Source organism: Myzus persicae, unplaced genomic scaffold (genome assembly GCF_001856785.1).
Source record: "Myzus persicae strain clone G006 unplaced genomic scaffold, MPER_G0061.0, whole genome shotgun sequence".
In the NCBI taxonomy this organism is placed as follows: Eukaryota; Metazoa; Arthropoda; class Insecta; order Hemiptera; family Aphididae; genus Myzus; species Myzus persicae.
This window is the reverse complement of record NW_019102476.1, coordinates 210118-231593: the sequence shown is the minus strand read 5'-3', so window position 1 is coordinate 231593 and position 21476 is coordinate 210118. Positions and strand designations below refer to the sequence as shown.

The following is a 21476-nucleotide window of genomic DNA, read 5'->3' as shown; positions in this document are numbered from 1 at the left end:
TAGCATTGTTGCTATTGAGTATTGTTCTTTGATAATGGTATACTTTCAGTATGTCAATGGATTATCCACCCACGCCAACGTGTTGGCATAGTGTTACCACAGTGACAACACTTGACCCACGGTGTTACCAACACTAAAGGTGGCAACTGGTGAAACTGGTTTGCTCGAGAAATGGAATCTGAAGATGTGGAAAAACAACAAATCTCTCACGTACAATAACATTACCTATATATATATATATATATATATGTATACATATATACATACGTAACTAAACGTAATATTGTTCTACGGACGTGTAGTGGTGTGCAGGAATGATAAATGATAAATTGCATTGCATGTGTCATGTATGTGTATGAAAGAGACGGTCTTGTCATGTAGAATGTAGATAGCGAGATGAATAATAATAATAATAATAATAATAATTATTATTTTATGTAGGATGTAACTTACGTTCGTTGTGCCTACGTTTATTCTATTTAATTTTTACGTAATTAAATAATCATTGACGAACTAGATACGAATTGTTCGAAGTGTTGTTTCTGTGTGAGCGGTCGCGAAGTCGTTTGAAATCAGTAATGAAATAATAGTGACTACAGTAATTCATAAGTCGCAAATAAAATCCAAACTCCAAAGTAATTTCCATATTATAATACTTGAGGATGGAGGTATGAAGCGTTTGTGTCCACCGACTATGAGTGCTCACCATCCAGATTTCGGGAAATGAAAATGAGCGAAAATTATGAGTTTGATTCGAAGAAAAATCAAATTGGTTATCGTTTCGATTTTCATTATTGCCGAGGCGCTATATTCATATGCAGGCTAGTAAATTGTACCACTTTGTGTCTTGCCATTACAATTAAGATTAAACATTTATAATTAATTGTAGGAACTTAAATTTATTTTTGCAGATAGTAATAGTGCAATAGAAAACTGTAACAACACACATTCAGACTGTTTAAAATGTGATACCGATGGTCTTTGCAAAAAATGTAGGAAAGTATTAATTGTTGCTACAGGTCAGTGTGCTGAAAGTTGTCCAACAGGGTATGAATACTCATGGTCTACAAATTATCATCAGATGGGCAGGGTGTGCTCAATAACTGGTTAGTGTATTAAAAATGAAGCATGTTATATTATGATGTACAGAATCATTTTTTAATTACTGATTTAATTTTTATTTTTATACTAGATAAGACTATATTTGGAAATATAAAATTGTCTGGTCAAATCGCTGCAATAACTGTTGGTGTTATCATAGGATTTCTAATAGTCTCAACTATTTTATTGGTAGTAGGAATGGTAGTCAAATTTAAAAAATGTTCAAATATTAGATCAAAATCTCGTATGTCACCTAGCTTAGGACCCTTAACTAGTGGTTCTCATCGAAGTCAAGGTATTTTACTTTATTATTAGTATTGTTTTTAATTTTATTTTTAAGTTAAAATGTGATTTTATAGAAAGTGACGACTGTGACAGATTGGAGTTTTTTAAACAGTTGGAAAAGTTAAGACCTGATGCACCAGTTTTCTTATCAATGTTAAATGAAACAAGGAAACAAGTCCGAGAACTTCGGGGGCCTAGCCGCCAACATTCTGCAATTCAAGCATATCGGTATGCATATTATTTATTTATTTTATACAATTTAATTTATGTTACAGTACTTTATGATTTCATTTTAGACCAGTTTTAAAAGATTTATCCAGAATTTTAATACTATTAAACAAAGAAGATTGTTTTTTAAACCCTCCTTCTGACTGGGAAATTTTATTGGCTTGGGGTGATAGAGTCTTGCGAAGATACAAAAAACAACACCCTATAATGGTATAAATTATTGTTATAGAGATTTATTCTGTGGTAGATAATTTAAATTTAAAATTTTCACAGGTTACTCAAACAAGTTCAAATGAGCATTTTAGTGATAAACCAATTCAGTTGACTACTTTTACAAACAGTAAAAAACATAGACCATTATCAGCATCTTCATCATCACCATCTCGCATTAAACAACTCGCAATATCAGTGTTTGATGATAATTATAATGATCACAACAGGTAAGACAATCACACTAATTATTATATTTACTACTTTATAGTTATAGCACTACATTTATTATAGTTAAAAGTTAAATCTTAAATATTGATGTTAATATTCCGTAGACATCCAGATGAGAACGATGAGGTGATTATGCTGCGAGATAAGACTGTATCAACTTTTGGTCGATCCACTAGTCCAGCTTCTCTTTCATTATTAGAAGCAAATGCATCTAAAAGTATGTTAGTAGCTGAATGGAATGCTGAAATGCCGCCCTACAATTGTTACTCAACTGCAACTGATGAAGATGATTTTTTCACTCTTGGCTTCAGACCGCAAGATGAAATAACAACAGAACTTTAGCATTTATTTATGGTTTGTATCACTTTTATTTACTTAATTTTATAACAGTATGGTTGTTGATTGTACTGGTTCAGGTAACAATTTCCAAAACTATTATTAAATTATGTACAGTCCATGTATATTTATAAATTTGTTTTTGTACCAAAAAAGAATATCAAACATTGTAAATTTACTTATGCCAATAAATTATTATTTTTATTTTTTTAATAATTGTTACTGTTTTATTTAAAATATATATAATTTATTTAAAAAAATGTTCTTCTTGATTGTCTAGTTGACAAATATAACAATTCATAAGTATAATTATTTAAAAATCAATTATAAGCTTCTATATTTATTTATTTAATTGTTTACGCCCACAGTTGGGCTCAGTTAGGTTACATATATAACAAAAACAAAACATAATAACATAAGCAAATCAACTTAATATTAAACTATTTAGTTTTGACATATTTATATAATATATTAGTATTTATATTTAATACATAATAGTACTTGGTACCGTTAACACTTAACATTTAAATATTGATTTCAACCTGGTTAAACTGTCATGGAAAAAATCAAAATTATTTATTGAGTTACCAGAAATTTGCATTCTATCAATCGGTGCGATTTGACTATAATTATTACAATAAGTGGGTACATAAAACGTTTTTGACACACGATTATTTGCTTGAGGAACATTTAGAAGTATTTGGCTTAGTAGTTTTCTGGACAATTTATTTGATAGTTTAGCAGTATATAACCAAGACACATCATGAAATGTTCTCCTATTTTTAAGTGACTCGATATTATATTTGCTAGCTAGTTGCTCAAGCGAGATATCAGTTCTATTATACTTAAATGCTAGTACTCTCAAAAATCGATTTTGGACCCATTCAATTTTACTAATTAGTCCGGCTTGGTAAGGATTCCAAATAACTGATCCATATTCTAGAATAAAACAGACTAAGGAACAGTATAATAGTTTAAAGCAATTCGGGTTTTTAAATTCTAAGCAGTTTGTTGTATAAAACCAAATACTCTGAGAGTTTTATTATAGATCATGGTTATGTGATTATTATACTATAAGTCGTTAAATAATAGAATACCTGGATATTTTATCTGGGTTGCAATCATTAGATTAGAATTTCATTGTATATTGAAACTGGGAATTTGTTTTTTTTACATGAAAATGAAAAATATTTAATGTATATTAATATATATTTTTTTTATTGATCTTAAGCCTGGCAACTATGGCCATTAGCTGTTTGTAGGAGAGAATGGTTAATTTGAGCACATGTTTTGTGTATGTGTAACAAGGATTTGTTGCTTAAAATCCCGGATGGGTACCCATTTGGGAGCTAGCAACACCGGCCTGTACTTACCCTCAGCTCGTATACAACTAAATGTAGACACCTCGCCACATCATTATTTTATATGTATTCCTACTGGCTATTAAAATTAGATATTAGATAGTAAGTACTTAAATGTAGCCTTGAATTTAATAAGAAAAGAAAGGCACACATATCATCATCTGTAAATAATTTTATTACTTTTCAAATGAAGTGTAGCATCTCACATTTGGTGCAATGAACTAAAACATTGGTAAAAGAATGGGCATGCTGTGTTATTACCTTAAATAAATAATTAAATAAAGTTTAATTTAATTTTAAATAGCATTAGCATTTGGTCCATTATAAATATCTAAAATTAATATGAATTATCATTGATCATAGTTTATAAATATTAAACTGTATTTATATTCTAAAATGCATTTTATTATTAATATTCGTTGGTATAATATGATTTCAAATTATTTTTAATTAAGACAGTTGATTAAAAAAAAAAAACAAATAACTATTGATTTATTGAAAGATAACAATTAATAATCGACGGATTATAAAATGTTTAATAAAATTGCAAATATACATAATAGTGTCCACTCATAATGTTATTAGCAGAAAACTCAATTCAAGTTAAGTTAACGCTCATTACTCACAAAAACTAACCGTATTTGGGAATCTCTCTCATAAATGTTATAGACTACCTGACTACAAGCACTGATGTCGAACGTTGCAACATCAGTATTCAGTACTTCAAAAGGTACCTTAGCTTTGTATTATCCAGTGTTTGGAACGTTCACTAAAAAAATGAATTTGTTCATGTTCAGTCCTTAAAAAAGGAACGTGTTTACCACAGTCATTGAAAAAAACAAACACGTTCACTAGGTTGTTTATTTAATTTTCTTACCTATTTTTATAATAGGAATTATAAGAAGAAAATATTTTAAACATATATTTATTAAATGGCAAATAAATTGACTCTTAAAAATTGTTCAAATGCATTAAAATATAAACATTGTTCATATTCACATTATTATGGTGTTATGACCATAATGATAAAATAGTCTCATCCTCAATTTACATATAGGTTTATAATTGTTACTTTTCCAAAAATGCATTAATTGTTTAAGTGTATCATCATTTAAATCGATCTGAATAAGGCTGACATAATAAAAAAAAGGACCACTGTTCTGATCAAAACGACATTGAAATATTCAGGTACACACATTTTTTCAAACTATTGTATCCTTCTCATTTGTTTTCAGTTCAAGCACTGATTTTATTATATTCATAATGCATGTAACAAATAATAGTTGTGTAATATGTTAATATCAACCATTATAACAACATAACAACATCCATCTTATTTAATAAGTATTATTAATTTAAACTATATTTAAACTATATTTAGAATTTGTAGGTACAAAATAATCAAAATCACCAAAACATTACACATAAGTCAAGTACAAAAGACAAGTAAAAATCATTATTTGAACATATGTGCTCATTTTATTTCACAATTAAGTAATTTTAATTTTAATATCCTTTTCCTTGTTTAAGGAATACAAATGTCCAATTTTTTTGAATTTGGAATTTCAAATAAATTCATAGTTGTATACATAAAGTTATATTATATGTTTATTTATAGGTATAACAAACAAGATGAGAAAATAAAATTTAAAAGAAATTTAAACGTTTGTTTAATTTTGTGGACAATTTCTCCGTGTATGACCTATAAAAAAGAAATTTGTGAACAAAACATATAATATATTTGGAATAGGTGTTGCAAATAGTATTAAAAAATATACAGTTTACATATTATGTAAAAAACACATCATGGATAAAATTTGTATTTACCTGTCTGCTTACAAAGTCCACATTTTCTTTGTCCAGCGGAGTTTGGTTGATCTATAAACATTAATAATGTATTAATGTATATTTTATGGTTAATGTTGACATTTGAATAATATCAGTATTAGCAATGCTTTTTGACTAATGTGTAATTTTTTGTTTATAATCATGATTCAAGAAATATCAACATTATTCAGATTATATTAACGTTAACCAGTTAATAATTGATTATGTTAAAAGTTAAATATTAAACAGAGAAAGAGTTTTTATTAGCATTCTGTATACTATAGTTCCCCTCCCCTCCCAGCCAACATTGTAGACCGTGTGAGAGTATTTACCTGACATCAAAAGAAGACTTGCGGACTCAAGAAATATCATATTAGCAGTTGTGCACTTGTATCTATCGAAGATGGGTAATCCTATAAACTTGGCAATAATTAATGTGCTTCGCCACAGTTATTACCAGAAACCAGTTTGGTGTTTATCCTCTGTGTTTGTAGAAAAATTATTTAGGAAAATTGTCAAATGTCAGACGAAGGTGGTCTAGGTTACAAAAGGTGTTCTGTGTTCATATAAAGGGAAATGTGACACCAATTGATGTAAGTGTTAATCATCTAGAATTTTGTGCAATTAAAAATGTCATGAAAGCATGCCATGCAATTATAAAGGATAAGACTTTCATTCTATATTTAAAATTTTAAATATAAAATAAAATAATAAATTTAATGTTGTATCATTAGTAGGTAACTCATTGAAAATAAACTCATATTGTTTAATTATAATCATATTATATTATATTATTAGTATTATGTCTTTTGTTTTGCCAATTATTAATTGTGTCTTAAACATATTTAATATTGTTAATAAATTTAAAATTAGTTTATCTCATGCATGAAACATTTTTTATAGTTCTTAATACATTATATAAAAGTTCTTAGCTAATATAATATTATTTATATTTTAATATTAAAATTAGCCAATATTAAATGTTATATTATCCAGTTAATATTGATATTATCCAAATGTTAACATCCGTAACACATATACTAGAGAAAGTATATACCTACATGTTTCGATTAATAACAAAATAAATACTAACTGTTTACAGCTCTAGCTCTGTATGGATTATTCATTTGTCCATTATTATTTTGACGATTATTTCTATTGTTAAATTGTGTACTGGGAGGACCAGCAGCAGGCATAGGTTGTTCATCTGCCCACAAAAAGAAAGTACATCTATCAGTTGCAGAAATTGGCTTTGGACATCCATAAAATTGGCGACCCTTATTTGCCGTTTCTCTGGTCACTGTTAATCTAAAAAATTAAAAAAGATAAGCATCATAACATTACATTAACAACTAAGACTTAATTAATGGGTCAAGATTAATGAATAATGTTAATAATTAAAATTATTTAACTAACTTAATTTTAATTAAATTAATTATTTCAATGATTTGTTTTATTGACCTGTATAATTTATTTTAATAAACTATTAACAATTATGTACTGAGCTACTATTTAAGGTATTTATTGTTACAGTTATTTGTTGCTGAAATATTAGGTAAAATGCATCAATTTTATAATTGTTACAAGAAACTTACAGTTTAGCAGCATTTCCACACTGACAGCAAACTTGATCTAGAAAAATATTTAGAAATATATAGAAATGCATTGTGTAAATTGTATTTAATATAATCTTGAGTTTAAACTATTCACTTAAATTAGTGCACTCGCATTAATACTTGATCTTGGATTCAAATTGATATAAAATGTAATTTAGAGAATAGGCAGAATTTTATGGAACACTTAAGAATATTATATACTAATTACCAGGGCTCGTAAGTTCCAGCATTTGCATGATTTCCTTGCAACACAGGAAAACATACTAACTGAGATACAAATTTTTTTCACAACAATAGTAATAAATATATAAAATTTGATACTGCATGTTCTTGAATTTTTGGATGTAAAGGCATATTTGGCACATAATAGATTTTTGAGTTATTAGAGCAGATTTTTTCATAAAAAAAATATTTGAATTCTTTTTTATTTCTTATTTATTTTTCAATTTACAAAATTGTAGTATATGTTTTTATTTTTTTTTATTCTCAAACGACCACAGCTTATATAATATACCACAGATTCAATACAAATAAATGATAATAATAACGTTATAATGACAAAAAAGTGTTTAGCTGTAAAGTTAGGTTTTATAGTGCAATTAAATGTATGCAAATTAAAAGAAATAAAATTTGGATAAAAATATTTTTGTATTTCAAAATTTGCATATGATTTTTTAAAACAATGCATATATTGAGTGCATAATTTAAAAATGTAAGTGCATATTAATGCATATTTTGCAAATGTTGAATGCATGAATTTATGCTAATTTATGCATTTTTTAGAGCATTAACTTACGAGCCCTGCTTATTACAATTAATAGTGGTAGAAAATTTCAATATTGATTCATAAATGTTTTATTTAAATATAATTGTTGTATATTTTTAAAATGTCGTCTACTTCAACAATAGATGAAAGTATATGACACTTACATACCTACAACATAGCAAAAACTGTTTTGCGACGGGTAGAACCAGTCATTCTGTAGTCCAAGCTAAGCAACCAAATTTTCACACTATAAAGAGTAAAAAATTTAATGTGCAACATTGTTTTTATTTTTTTGAAATCACGAATATAAGAAAAGTTGAGTTACTTACTCAAGCTTCAGTAACATTTTTTGTATTTGTGGTATCAAAAAAATAAAAACAATGTTGATTTGCATACCAAATGTTCTCTTCTTAAAAGTGTGAAAATTTGGTTACCTTGTTTGGACTACAGCCTGACTGGTCCTATGTCACACAAAAAAACTTTTTGGTACGTTGTAGGTATGTAAGACAGACAACACATGCGGGTGGGACAGGACGTGAAGAGGACCTTCACAATTTAATTTGTTTAAGAAAAGTATTCCTATAACTTTAAACTCAAGTATGTATTATAATATTAATCTAAAAATAAATGATTTATGTATTCATATAAAGAATAAAGGTTGATGTGTTAGTAATTTAAAAAATAATTACATAATTTTACTTATAAATACCATTGTTGAGAGGCTGAGTATTCTGAGAGCTGCCAGGTCTAGAGAAATTATTTGTTGGACGATGAACATTATTTTCACGGGTAGGACCTGAAGTTTTTATTAAAGCATTTAATAGGTGATGGTGTATAATGTACATACATCATTACAAGAAATACAAATAATTAAAATTGAAATTATCTCACCCCTATTAGTTGTAACAACATTTCTGTTAGAAGGTTGAGTACTTGAAGAAGATGAAGGACGGGATGTGTTCACTTGAAGTATTTCACACAATGTAGAATCACATCCATTTATACAACCCTCATAAGTGTCTGGATAATGTGGTCGCATACTTCTAGCACTGAATTGAAATTTAATTAACTTAATACCTCCTGAACACTAAAAAATTGTACAAAATTGTAATAAAATATGATTAACAGCTTCTAACAAGCATTCAAAATTGTATTATTTAAGTACCCGAGAACAAACATTATCACTGACTTGTGCGTCAATAACACTAGGAGGTAACCAGTATGTATTTCTACATGTTGGAAAGCCAGTACACGTTATAAAAAATCCTTGACTGTTTTGCTTTTTTCTTAATACCAGATTAGTTTGTTTACAAACAGGACATTTGCGAATATTCTTTACTGTCATTGATTCATGTTGAGCATTATTTTGGAAAGCAATAGGTTGTGTTCCAAAATATTTTCCTAATGATTGATCTAATTTTTCCACCTACAGTTTAAAATATTTTAGCCATATTAAAAATGCAATCATAGGTAGGCAAGTCAATTACATACCTGTTCTGTTGTTTTGATAAATACATCTTTATATTTAGCTATTTGTTCTCTAAGTACTACTGAGGGCGATTTGGTTCCTTCACATATTCTATAAATTTAAATAGATTCTAGATTTAAAAATAATAAGTAATAACATAGCAATTTTAGTTACTTTTTTAAGTCTGCTTCGAGTTCAGCTCTTAAATGGGGTTTGGACATATTAAAACCCATATTATCATATCCTTCAACAAGACCAATACCAAGTTCTCCAGGTACAAAGTATTTATTTTCTAGTCCAACATATAACCGTGACTTGATAGTTTCGATGTGTTCTGCATGTGTAGCATCAGTACCTATTACAATGATTCAAAATTATGTTATGAGTACAGTTTCATTTTTAACAAGAGTTATTTTATTAACTACAGTTTACATTTGAATTTAAGTAGTCAAAATAAAACTATATTAACTAATAAATCTCTTTTACTGTAAATAACTAATTCTACAGTTATACTTATGAACTATCAATTCAATAAAGAATAAATGTGGAGAGGTAAATTTTAACAATGCTACATTCCAACTACAAACAAGTTAAAATTAAATTTAAAAAATATGCTGAATAAAGTACAAAGATATCCAACAAACAATCTATATATTGAACTTCAGTGCTACCATTAAAAAAATATGTATGAAAATAACTGCTATTTATATGAAGAACCATAATCTACTATGGCTTATAGTATAAAAGGATTGTATTAACGTCTAATACTACTTTTAGAATTTTGTCCACTATTTATATTCCTACTTATTGTACTACTAAACTGTAGATTTACTATTAATAATATATATTTATGAACTTATAGTGTAATTAAGATCTCCTGACCCCCACACAAATTCCTTCAGTAAGGCCCAATATTTAGTAAAAAATATTAAATTTCAATAAATTTAATACATACCAATGCCGTGTTTATCCATCAGAGAAATTAGATCAGCTTCTGTAAGGAGGTTTGGAGGACTAGTTTGTCCATCAATCATTTCTAATCTAGTTGGCATAAATGATTGCCCTTGGTTGTAATTATGGATCTGTTTATTAGACCATTTATCATAAGGATAAACTTCTAGGTAATTCAATGCAATAATTCGAAGTCCGTTTGCTAAAAACTAAAATTAAAATGTTATTTTTATAATTATGAAATTAAATCAATTTAACAAGGTAATACATGAACATTTAAACATATTTAAATTCAAAAATCACCTTTTCTCCGTTTATTTCAATATTTACAACAGTTTCTTCACCCTCAGCATCTTTAGATAAACAAGCTAAGAAATGTCTAACGACATATTCATAAACCTTACGTTCTCTATCTAAAATAATATTTGCTTAGTATTATATTATGTTTTACCACAAAAATATTGTATACAAATTTGAAACTATTTGTTGTAATATAATTTACCTACTTTCAGTAAAGTTATTTCATAGGTGATAGCTAAGCATAGTCAATGTATGTGTAATATTAACAATACAATATACCTAGTAATTGTGATTGAATAAATAATCTCATCATGGCATTTAAAAGTCAAATATAAATCATTTATAAAATAATGACATACAATAACCAAAATAAAGTATAGGTTAGTGTAACAGTGAATATTTATCGCCTAATTTGGTATTATTTTGTGAATAGTGAATATTATAATCTATATTTTTATAATTAATTATTATGAAATAATCTTTATTTTCATCAAAAGGTATAAGTTATGTAAAATGAATGATAAGATATATCAAACCTTGAAGTCCATGCGTATATTTAGTTGGATGTATTGGAGGATGCGCCTGATCCGATTTTTTACCTTGTCGCGGAGAAGGACCGTTGTTTAAAACGCTTTGTGCAAAATCTAAGCAAATTAAATAATTTTTAGTTATATGTGTGCCTATATTTTTTTTACAACTTGTAAAAAATAAAGCTCTTACCACCCCAATTATTATCCTGCACTTGTAATTGAACTAAATTTGATAAGTTTAATTCTTTAGGAAATATATTTGTTTCAGTTCTAGGGTAGCTAATAAAACCTTGACTATACAGTTTTTCAGCAATTTTCATAGTTTCTTTAGCGTTAATTCCGAGTTTACGACTAGCAGCTTTTTCCAACTCCTTAAAATACACAAGAAGTTATATTTATTATTTTAAAAATTAGAATTTTAACATATTGTTTCACATTATATATTCATAGATTGATAAATGCATATAAAATCTAAAACTAGTTTTTTTACAAAAATTAAACTTGCAACGATTTTAATTGGTTATTTAAATTACAAATATAAAATATTGTTGTGGATATTAAATGTATTGAAGTATGTACAAATTTCAATTTAACAAAAATATATATCTTGTAATTATTTTCTATGACAATCTATGGTATTTATAACCAATGATCAAAATTAAAAATCTTTCTGTACTAAATAATTTAAACTGCATTTTACATATTATGGTAGGAGAAAATAATGCTAAGGAATAGTGATGGGAATAATTGATCAATTTTGTTAATAATATTAGTTACACTCTACAGACATTTGTATTCAAATCAAATTAATCAAATCATTCATAGAAGAAGACTTCTATAGATCAGTGAGGCCCTTCTCCAAATGGTATATCAATATTCAATTAAAACACCCACTTTAAGAAATTTTACACAAATGGATAATTAACCATTAGATTATTAAATGAACCAGTTCAAAAAACATAGATCATAATATATTTGATTAAATCATTTGGTAATTTGATTATTCTTACTAATACATTTTAATTATCTTAGTAGTAGAAAGTGAATAACATTGAACTTCACAAACATTTCAAGTGAAAATATAAATATAATATTATTCGACACATAAAGATATAATTACTTACAATAGTATCTAAAGGTACTGGTCGCCATTTGGATTTAGGTTTTTTAGTTACTTTCAACACCAAGGCAGTTGGATTTTCTTGGCAACGCTCATAAAGTACATTACAAAGAACTTCATCAAATAACCTAACTCGTTGCCACGAAAATTCTACATCTAAATTTTCAATTTTGTGATGGACTAAAAATATGTTATACAAATATATCTGTAGTAATATATTATAAAAAAGTAACTCATTTTTATATATTTTAAAATACCTTTAATTTTCCAAAAATGTTCAGGTATAAAATTTTGAATGTCTTTATACCTTTCAACTACAAATCCTAATGTTGGAAACTGACAACTACCATAACTAATCAAACTTTTAGATAATACATCAGGAAACACTTTTTGTAAACGCATTGTTTGATAACGCGTAAATGCTGCACCTAAAATATATTTAAAATTGTTAGAACAATGAAAACATATTAATGCAAGTAAAAATATTTACTAACCAATTCTTAAATCTAATTCACTTCTCACATCAACTGCATCACTTATATTTTTATTTGGGGGCCCAAGGCTACTAATAGCTCTTTGTACTGACTGTCTAGTAATTTCAGATAATATAGCTCTAAAACAACAAACATTAATCAAAATAAACATAAAATTGTTTTTTTAAGATAAATATTAACCAAAAACCTAACAGACCTATAAACTTGAATTCTAGGATTAACTTCTCTACACACATCAATTATTTCAAATCCAATATTTTCTCCTTCTCGATCAGCATCAGTCCATATTACCAAAGTATTACATGATCGAACTTCTCGAACTAATGTTTTCTAGAATTAAATAATTAATGTTATTTTTTTTTAAGTTTTGTCAACATAATGGTTACTAGTTTACAATATTATTATTTTTAAATTTGAATGCTTAATGTATTTATTATTTGATCAAATAACTTATTAATATTAAGCAATCCAGTAATCGTAATACTTTTTGTACATGTTGCTTTTTAGATCCTTTGCCGGGAAAACATGTTCTATTTAAAATATCTATACAGAATAGAATAATATCAGGTGAATATTATGCATTTTACATGCATTCATACATCTATAAATGTATTTATAATTTATTCATACATTATAATAAAAGATAAAGGGTTAAAGGTTTTACTAACCTTAATATTTATAAAGTCATTTGGACATTCTTTTACCACAGGAATATGAAATAATTCAAGAGGAGAACAAGATGTCCATGAACGATATGAACCTTCGAATTCATACCCAAGTAAATGTCCAGAAACAGATGTCATGATCATAGTGCTTGGTGACCCTTGGAAAGTATGGTTAAACTCATAAATTTTGTTAAATTTTGAAAGACCTTCTCTCTGAAATGTTATTAAAATAAAATAATTAAGCACTTGTTAAGTAGTGTTGTAAATAATAAACTTATGTTGATTACTCTTTGTAGATTTCCGCCAGACAAATGTCCAGCAATATTTTTTGCAGCATCATTTTTTTCAGCAACATTCAATACTCTCATTTTCTTGCTTACTTCTTTAATTGAGTACCTGTTGAAGTGTATTCGATACACATTTTTAAAGAGCACCCACGAATTAATTTCATTTCTTTTAAGAAACATTCAGTTTTCATTTTTTAAATCACTTGACAAAAAAAATTTAGCATACATAATATTATGTGTAGACTGTAGGTACTATTTAAATTTCAAACTAAGCTATACGTAAAACTAAATATTATTATAGTTATTGATAAATAATAAGAATAAGACATCGATAAATTTATACACAATATGTTTAAATATTAATTTCTCGTAGAGAATTATGAGCTGTACTCGTCTCTCGTCTATTCTGTAGACGATAATTCATACAAGTTGGAAGTTTAAACTGCTCAACTGCTTGAATCGACCGTGGTCGGTTACCAATAACCCAGGAATGCTGTGACTCCAGCGTGTCGATATCATGGAGAATTACTCTGTGGCCGATATACACACGTTATCATTTTTATCTTGTTTTCACGGTATATTATCACTAAAAATTCTGTGATATTATGATATTTATTTGATGAGTTTTATTTTAATTTTTAAACTTCTTGTACTATAGTTGTACTCACGGTATCACCATTCACTACTACACTTCCACGGCATTACGGCAGGTGAGGTTAGGGTTCTTAGTTTTGGATTGTTTTTTCATTAAATTTTAAATTTTTATTAAGTTTTCATTTGTCAAAGATATCTGTTTTCCATTTTTGGGTTTTGTTTATGTTAATGAATTCGTTAAACTATGGGTATTCTCGAAAAAATTTCGGAAATCGAAAAGGAAATTTCCAGAACTCAAAAAAATAAAGGTAAAATAATTGTTGCAGTTAATATTCACTGATATTTATTATTCATTATATAAAACTCTCCATTTCTTTATAAATATAATCCTAATTTTAGCTACTGAATACCACTTGGGCTTATTAAAAGCTAAACTTGCCAAGTATCGTGCTCAGTTGTTGGAACCATCTAAAAAACAAGAAAAAGGAGAGGGATTTGATGTGTTGAAGTCCGGTGATGCTCGAGTGGCTTTGATTGGTTTTCCATCTGTTGGTAAAGTATGTATGATTGTGGTATTTTTAAATCTTTCCGTCCACTTCCTATCTGCCAAAAAATTAATTCAATTTTAATATTAATAATTATTACTTTAATTCATTGTTTAATATTTTTTTTCTCAAATGAAACTGAACTAATTAAAGGATATGTATTTTATTGTTTAGTCAACCCTTTTAAGTACATTGACACATACGGAAAGTGAAGCAGCTTCTTATGAATTTACTACTTTAACTTGTATTCCTGGAGTCATTGAATACAAAGATGCTAATATTCAGCTATTGGATTTACCTGGTATTATTGAAGGTGCATCTCAAGGAAAAGGACGTGGTAGACAGGTAAATATTAAGAATTTAACATTTTTTTGTTTATGTACTTGAAAATGAATGCATAAATAATTTAATCGTAGGTTATAGCAGTAGCCAGAACTGCAGATTTAGTATTGATGATGTTGGATGCTACAAAGCAAGATATTCAGCGTCAATTATTAGAAAAAGAACTGGAAAGTGTTGGGATACGTCTAAATAAACGGAAGCCAAATATTTATTTCAAGGTTATATTTTTAATATTATGCTTCGTTTTCAATACCTGAAAGGTGTATGTCTAATTATATAGGTAAAAAAAGGGGGTGGATTGGCATTTAATGCTACTTGCCCATTAAGCAGAGTTGATGAAAAACTTGTTCAAGTTATTTTACACGAGTATAAAATATTCAATGCAGAAGTTCTATTTCGAGAAGATTGTACACCTGATGAACTAATTGATGTGATATCTGACAATCGTGTTTACTTACCGTGTATGTATGTTTACAATAAAATTGATCAAATATCTATCGAGGAAGTTGACAGGATTGCCAGACAACCTAATAGTGTTGTAGTCAGGTAATTAAGAGTATTAATTATGATTTTAGGTTATATTCAATTGTACCAAAATACTTTACCATAGTGTACTGATGAGTAGTAGTATTAATTTATTTTACTACTTACAACATAAGACAAATATTGTTTAGTATACCTACAAATATTAGTACTCTCATAATGATGGTAAATATTAATCTTATTATTTTTCAGCAATTAACCTTGTTTTCTAATTATTATAATTCATTTAAATATAAAAAAAATTCAATTTAAACCCAACAAATATATAGTTATCTGTTACATTATTTTAATTGTTATGGTGTTGAAAAAGGATCATGTTACCATCAGTCAGAGATAATTTATTAGTATGTTATTAATCTAAGTTTACTTAACTGTTGGTAAACGCTCTCAGTCCACAAACCAAAACTAAATTACTACTGATAATTAAAATTAATTATTTACTTTAGTTTGCATACTTTTAACGTTGGATCTAATATAATTATTTACTCAATATTTTTGTCCATATTCACAATCCTCAAGTATTCCTTATTAGATTTCTTGACTTGGTAAACAAAAATGTATAGAGAGTACACTGCTATGCTTACTTTATTCAGCGACCTTATTAAACACACATATTTAAACATTAGCATCCCCTCTTGGCATAGTTCTGAGGAAATAACTGTTACATTTTCTGTAGGTGATATACTAAAAAGTACTCAACGAATAACTAATAATTTTAGAAAAAATACAATTATAATTTTGTTACATAATAGATTATAGATAAGATTTGATAGCAATATTAACAATTTTATAATTTATACATTTTAAGACAAGAACTATTTATTAGGTATTTAAATAAATGTACAATTTCCAAGGAGTGATTTTTTAAAGACCCTTACCCCCCTAATAAATAACATTACTTAATATTTATTACCTTTTAAAAATTCAAAATGAGCATTTTATTTTTAGTTGTAATATGAAGCTAAATCTTGACTATTTACTGGAAGTACTATGGCAATATTTATCACTGATTCGAGTGTATACTAAAAAGCCAGGCCAACCACCAGATTTTGATGATTGTTTAATTTTAAGAAAAGGTGTTTCTGTAGAACATGTTTGCCATTCAATACATCGTACCTTAGCAGAACAATTTAAATATGCTTTAGTTTGGGTATGTATTTGATAACTTTAAAATGTGTACAATATTTATGTTTATGTATCTTGGTTTTAGGGTACAAGTACAAAATATTCACCTCAAAGAGTGGGTCTGCAGCATATCATGCATGATGAAGATGTTATTCAAGTTGTAAAAAAATAAAATGTTTTACAAGAAAAAAAATGAATTTACTGATAATAAAATATAATATATTACTTAATATTTATGAATATAATATATATTTATATAAGTGATAATTAAAAATTATAAAACAATTAAAGTAGAATATTTAAATTTGATAGTTAAAGAATTGCACATATTAAGATGCTGAAATTTGCCTGAGTGGACCATCTAAATATGAAGATAAAGCTGTTATTTTTTCTTTTAGCAAGCCAAATTCCACTGATCGGTTTGCATACAAACATAATAAAATGTTGGCAACTTGCTTAATCGCAATTCTGCCTTCCTGCAATAATTAAACAATACAAACATTATTTTAAATTCTGGTCGAAAGAAAAACAAGTTTAGTATTAAAATAATATTCGTGGATAGATGATTTTATAAGTTATGAATATTATTACAAGCGGAATGGAGATTTGATTAAATAAGTAAGAAGTTAAAGAATGTACATTCAATTCAAATTTATGACAAAAAATGATTAATTTTAATTTGATAAGTGTTATTTATAAAATTATAAATATATAATTTGAGAGATAATCTATGACGTTTTTTCCATTTCAGTATTTATTTATGATACTTTGACAGTTATTAAAGAACAAAATTTAGTTTATTAATATTTCAATAATACACAGTATTGAGAAATATAGAATTTGATGATGAAAGAATTGTAGGTTCAATGAATAATAATGAGATCATGAATATTTGGGTGTATGACTAATGGTGTAATATTTTAATTTTATTTAAACGTATTAAAGACCGGCGGTAATTACAAGTAACATACATAATCATGAGGAAATAATAATTTTTGATAATATATATTTTAAACAATGATCAGAAAATAGAAGGGAAAACTTTAATCTATATATATATATGCATTGAGTGTGTGTAGCATTTGATAGGATGGTTATGATCATAGGAAATGTAATGAGAAGGAATAAAGAAAGATTTCTGAAGAAATAAGATTGATTTGTACAAAAATAATAGGATTTTAAATAACTCCTTGGTTACCATGTAAATGTTTGAATAGGTTACCTATAAGGTGGGTTAGGTTTTAATTTTCAGTATTTTATTACCGTACAGTCCATGAGAACCAGTTGCAATTGATCCTCTTTCAATGTAGCTAAACCATTCTTATGATATGTATTCCACAAATTAGCTGCAATTATAGCTGTGATGCTTGAATCTCTATCACCATAACCACTAAATGCTAATAAGCTTCCATCATGTGTCAACAGCCTTTACCACATAAACAAAAATAGTTGAATAAAATATAGTTGTAACTTATTATACAACAGCACTGCCATTATTCAGTGACAATGTATGATAAATTCAATTTGGTTTTAAGTTAAAAATTTCAATATTTAATACAATTCAGTTGAGTCATTCAATATAAAATATAACATTTTTAATTAAATGAGTTAATTACATTTAAGAGCATAGCGCCATAGCTTGTATATCAATTGACCAATTTGAAACAGTAACTAATATCTGTACGACTTATAATATATCCTTTCATTCAAACGCCAATTTTTTTCTGATCACACAATTAAATATTTATGAAAAGTAAATTAAAGTAAAAATCAAGCAAGTATATTTATTCAACAAAAAAATTGATTCAACAATTGATTAACATTGACATTTCATATTTAATACATTATAAAAACTGTGTTTACTTTAATCTGCGAGTTTAAATAAATTATTAATACATTATAAAAAATAATGCATATTTTATTTTGGGTATAGGTGCATTATAACTTACATTGTATTTTCAACACCGTTGCTATTAGCTTGACTTAAAACTTGGGATAACACTTTGGGTCTTAACATTGTTATTACAGTTAACTATTACAATAAAAAGTTAATATAATACACGAACCAACAGACGATGAGTGTTATTTAGTCAATTCTAAGATATAAATTACAAATAACAATAATTTAAATTTTAACTTCATATCTTCTTACTAAAATATGAGATTATACGTCTTCTTTGCCCGTAAAGTTAGCTGCTCCCGGATGTTTATCACATATCAATATTCTGATAACGTAGGTAACCGCATTCCTGCATAATCTATTGCCTAGTCATATCTTACAAGGAGCTTTAATTCAAATATTCATTTTTCAGATAATATAACTCACAGGATTCAAGATGGACGAATAAAAATTTTCATAAAATATATTATTAAGTATAATAATTAGGTATAATGCAATTAAAAAACATGTGAAACATTTTTAATTATTTTAATATTCTGAACTAGTATGAATACCTATGGTTCCGTAAGAAATGATTATATTATAAATAGGTACAAGCTTACAAATATCTCCAATTTTACACCACTGTTAGATTTTATCATAACTACTCTTACCTTTTTGTAACTATGTATTTTAAATGTTTGAGTAATTTAACTATGTTTGCATTACACAATGTATGTACGAAAACTAGCAACATTATCATTGCATGGGGTGTACACTTTATTATGTTGATTCAGGCATCAATAAAGTGCTATAAACATAAAAGTGATTAAAATATTGTAAAACTATGATATTCGAAAATTATATAATAAAAATAAAATACTTACTCATATACAATCACTAAAAAATGTGTCTAAATCTACAAAAGGGGCTTTACAGACGATTAATTCAAATCACCTATAAGAGCAAAGTTTATACTATCCGGCAATCACTAAGTTTATACATAAGCAAATACTGCTAATGTATTTTAATATAATTTAGGTGCCTAACTGAGCAGGGGATGTATCCAGTCGGGGCCACTGGAGCTTAGGCTTCTCGGCCTTCAATGTTCCAAGTTGGGGGCCCACAGCAGGGCCTGTATTATTACATTACACAAATATATTGAACATTTTTTTTTATCATTTAAATTATAGCTAGGTATGTTGAGTATAATTTGTTTTGAAATATGACAAAAAATAAACAGTTTTAGATTTTATTTTCTTGAATAATATTGAATTACATCAGTCATTGTTTTTTAAGCGGCTAGATATAGGTGTAAAAATAAATTATCATAACTTGTACGCAGTAATTGCTGCACATGCTGTGATTATTATTTTTAAGACATCCACTATCTTATAGGCTTCGATGATCTATAATCTAACGATGAATTACATTTGTGAGTCATTCCGTGGTCGTCTCCTAACGATACTAAGCAATATTTTTATTATAATTAACAAATACAGCATCAGAGTTTCTGAAAGAAAATAAAGCTACAGTACCCAGGAAAGACTTGACATCAGAGATAGTAAACTAGTATAATAGAAGAAAGAAGGAAGCCTCAGAATGGGACTACGCTTGAACATAAGAGAAAATACAGGGAACTAAGAAATATTGTAATGAACATCCGAAGAAGCAAAAGAAAAATAGTTAGAGGAAAAATGCAAAGATATCGATGAGACCTGGTAGTAGAGATGCAGCGTACAAATCAGTTAAAAAGTTCTTTAATGATTATAAACAAAATAAGGGTTCAATAGAAGATAGCAACAGAGTAAATATTTATGAGAACATTCTATGGAAGGAATATCTAGAGCAGCTATATTATAAGGGACTAAAACTCACCGGATGAGAAATAGAACATGAAGAAGTACTGGAAAACGGGTTAAATTATGGTGTAATAAGGGGAGAATTTGATAAAGCACTTATAGGGATCTTAAAGGAAGAAAGCCGTAGAAATCAACAAAATCCAAGCAGAACTTTGGAAAGAATCTGGCGAAAAAATGTGCAGTGAACTTTTTAAAATTATAAAAAAAAAAATATTAACTCAGGAGAACTTCCTCTAGACTTTACGCTAAGTGTAAGAGTATTCCTATCTCAGAACAACCGGCATCAAATGTGATCAATACCGTACAATTAGCTTGCTGACACATGTGTCAAAATTACTGAAGATAATTATATCAAGAATAGAAAATAAAATTGAAGTCATATTGTCAGAAGACCAGCGTGGGTTCAGAAAGTGCATGAGTACAAAGGAAGCAATACTGATATTCAGAACAATCATTGAGAAGAGAATTAGAAAAGATAATCCTACAAACATAGCTTTAGTTGACATTGAAAAAGCGTTCAATAATGTCCACTGGTCAATAATGTTCAAGATGCTAAAAAGAGCAGGTATAGACTACACTGAAAGGAGACTACTCTTTAAGACTTTAAATTATACCAGAAGGAAACGGGAATTATACAATTTGGCAAAACTGAAGAGGCATGCATAAGAAAATGAGTAAAGCAGGGTTGTACTCTCTCACCTACCATATTCAATGATAAAACCAAGAGGCGATTGACATAATTAAAGGGAAAATACATTTGGGTCTAAAGATAAATGGCGGGAAAATTGATATGCTACGGTTCGCAGACGA

At 27.5% G+C, this 21476-nt stretch overlaps 4 protein-coding genes across 5 annotated transcripts; 2 read left to right on the top strand and 2 right to left on the bottom strand.

Annotated features, from left to right (window-relative positions):
• Positions 1-312: 312 nt before the first annotated feature.
• Positions 313-2604, top strand: LOC111032247. The gene is made up of 7 exons (XM_022312519.1): positions 313-821; positions 912-1106; positions 1193-1396; positions 1461-1614; positions 1683-1824; positions 1888-2054; positions 2160-2604. The coding sequence occupies exons 1-7, from the start codon at positions 743-745 to the stop codon at positions 2395-2397; spliced, it is 1179 nt and encodes a 392-aa protein (XP_022168211.1). The 5' UTR covers positions 313-742; the 3' UTR covers positions 2398-2604.
• Positions 2605-5199: 2595 nt separating this feature from the next.
• LOC111032225 (DNA topoisomerase 3-alpha) lies at positions 5200-14331 on the bottom strand. The gene is made up of 19 exons (XM_022312485.1): positions 13777-14331; positions 13493-13702; positions 13021-13154; positions 12825-12943; positions 12588-12758; positions 12335-12510; positions 11401-11581; positions 11217-11324; positions 10684-10793; positions 10385-10589; positions 9604-9784; positions 9453-9540; positions 9127-9387; positions 8853-9048; positions 8671-8757; positions 7175-7211; positions 6673-6887; positions 5580-5630; positions 5200-5454 (listed from the first exon to the last, which is right to left on the bottom strand). Exons 1-19 carry the CDS (start codon positions 13954-13956, stop codon positions 5423-5425), a joined length of 2742 nt encoding a protein of 913 aa, XP_022168177.1. The 5' UTR covers positions 13957-14331; the 3' UTR covers positions 5200-5422.
• A 60-nt stretch (positions 14332-14391) lies between these two features.
• LOC111032226 (developmentally-regulated GTP-binding protein 2) lies at positions 14392-17157 on the top strand. 2 transcript variants are annotated; one of them, XM_022312488.1, is made up of 8 exons: positions 14394-14486; positions 14563-14678; positions 14770-14927; positions 15090-15260; positions 15332-15475; positions 15538-15803; positions 16749-16950; positions 17011-17097. In XM_022312488.1, exons 2-8 carry the CDS (start codon positions 14615-14617, stop codon positions 17095-17097), a joined length of 1092 nt encoding a protein of 363 aa, XP_022168180.1. In that variant the 5' UTR covers positions 14394-14486; positions 14563-14614. The 2 variants fall into 2 exon arrangements, with proteins under 2 accessions (XP_022168178.1, XP_022168180.1); XM_022312486.1 differs by having other exon boundaries at positions 14392-14678; positions 17011-17157.
• On the bottom strand, positions 17110-19092 carry LOC111032227 (ragulator complex protein LAMTOR2). The gene is made up of 3 exons (XM_022312489.1): positions 18875-19092; positions 18189-18351; positions 17110-17401 (listed from the first exon to the last, which is right to left on the bottom strand). The coding sequence occupies exons 1-3, from the start codon at positions 18940-18942 to the stop codon at positions 17255-17257; spliced, it is 378 nt and encodes a 125-aa protein (XP_022168181.1). The 5' UTR covers positions 18943-19092; the 3' UTR covers positions 17110-17254.
• Between the last annotated feature and the right edge of the window lie 2384 nt (positions 19093-21476).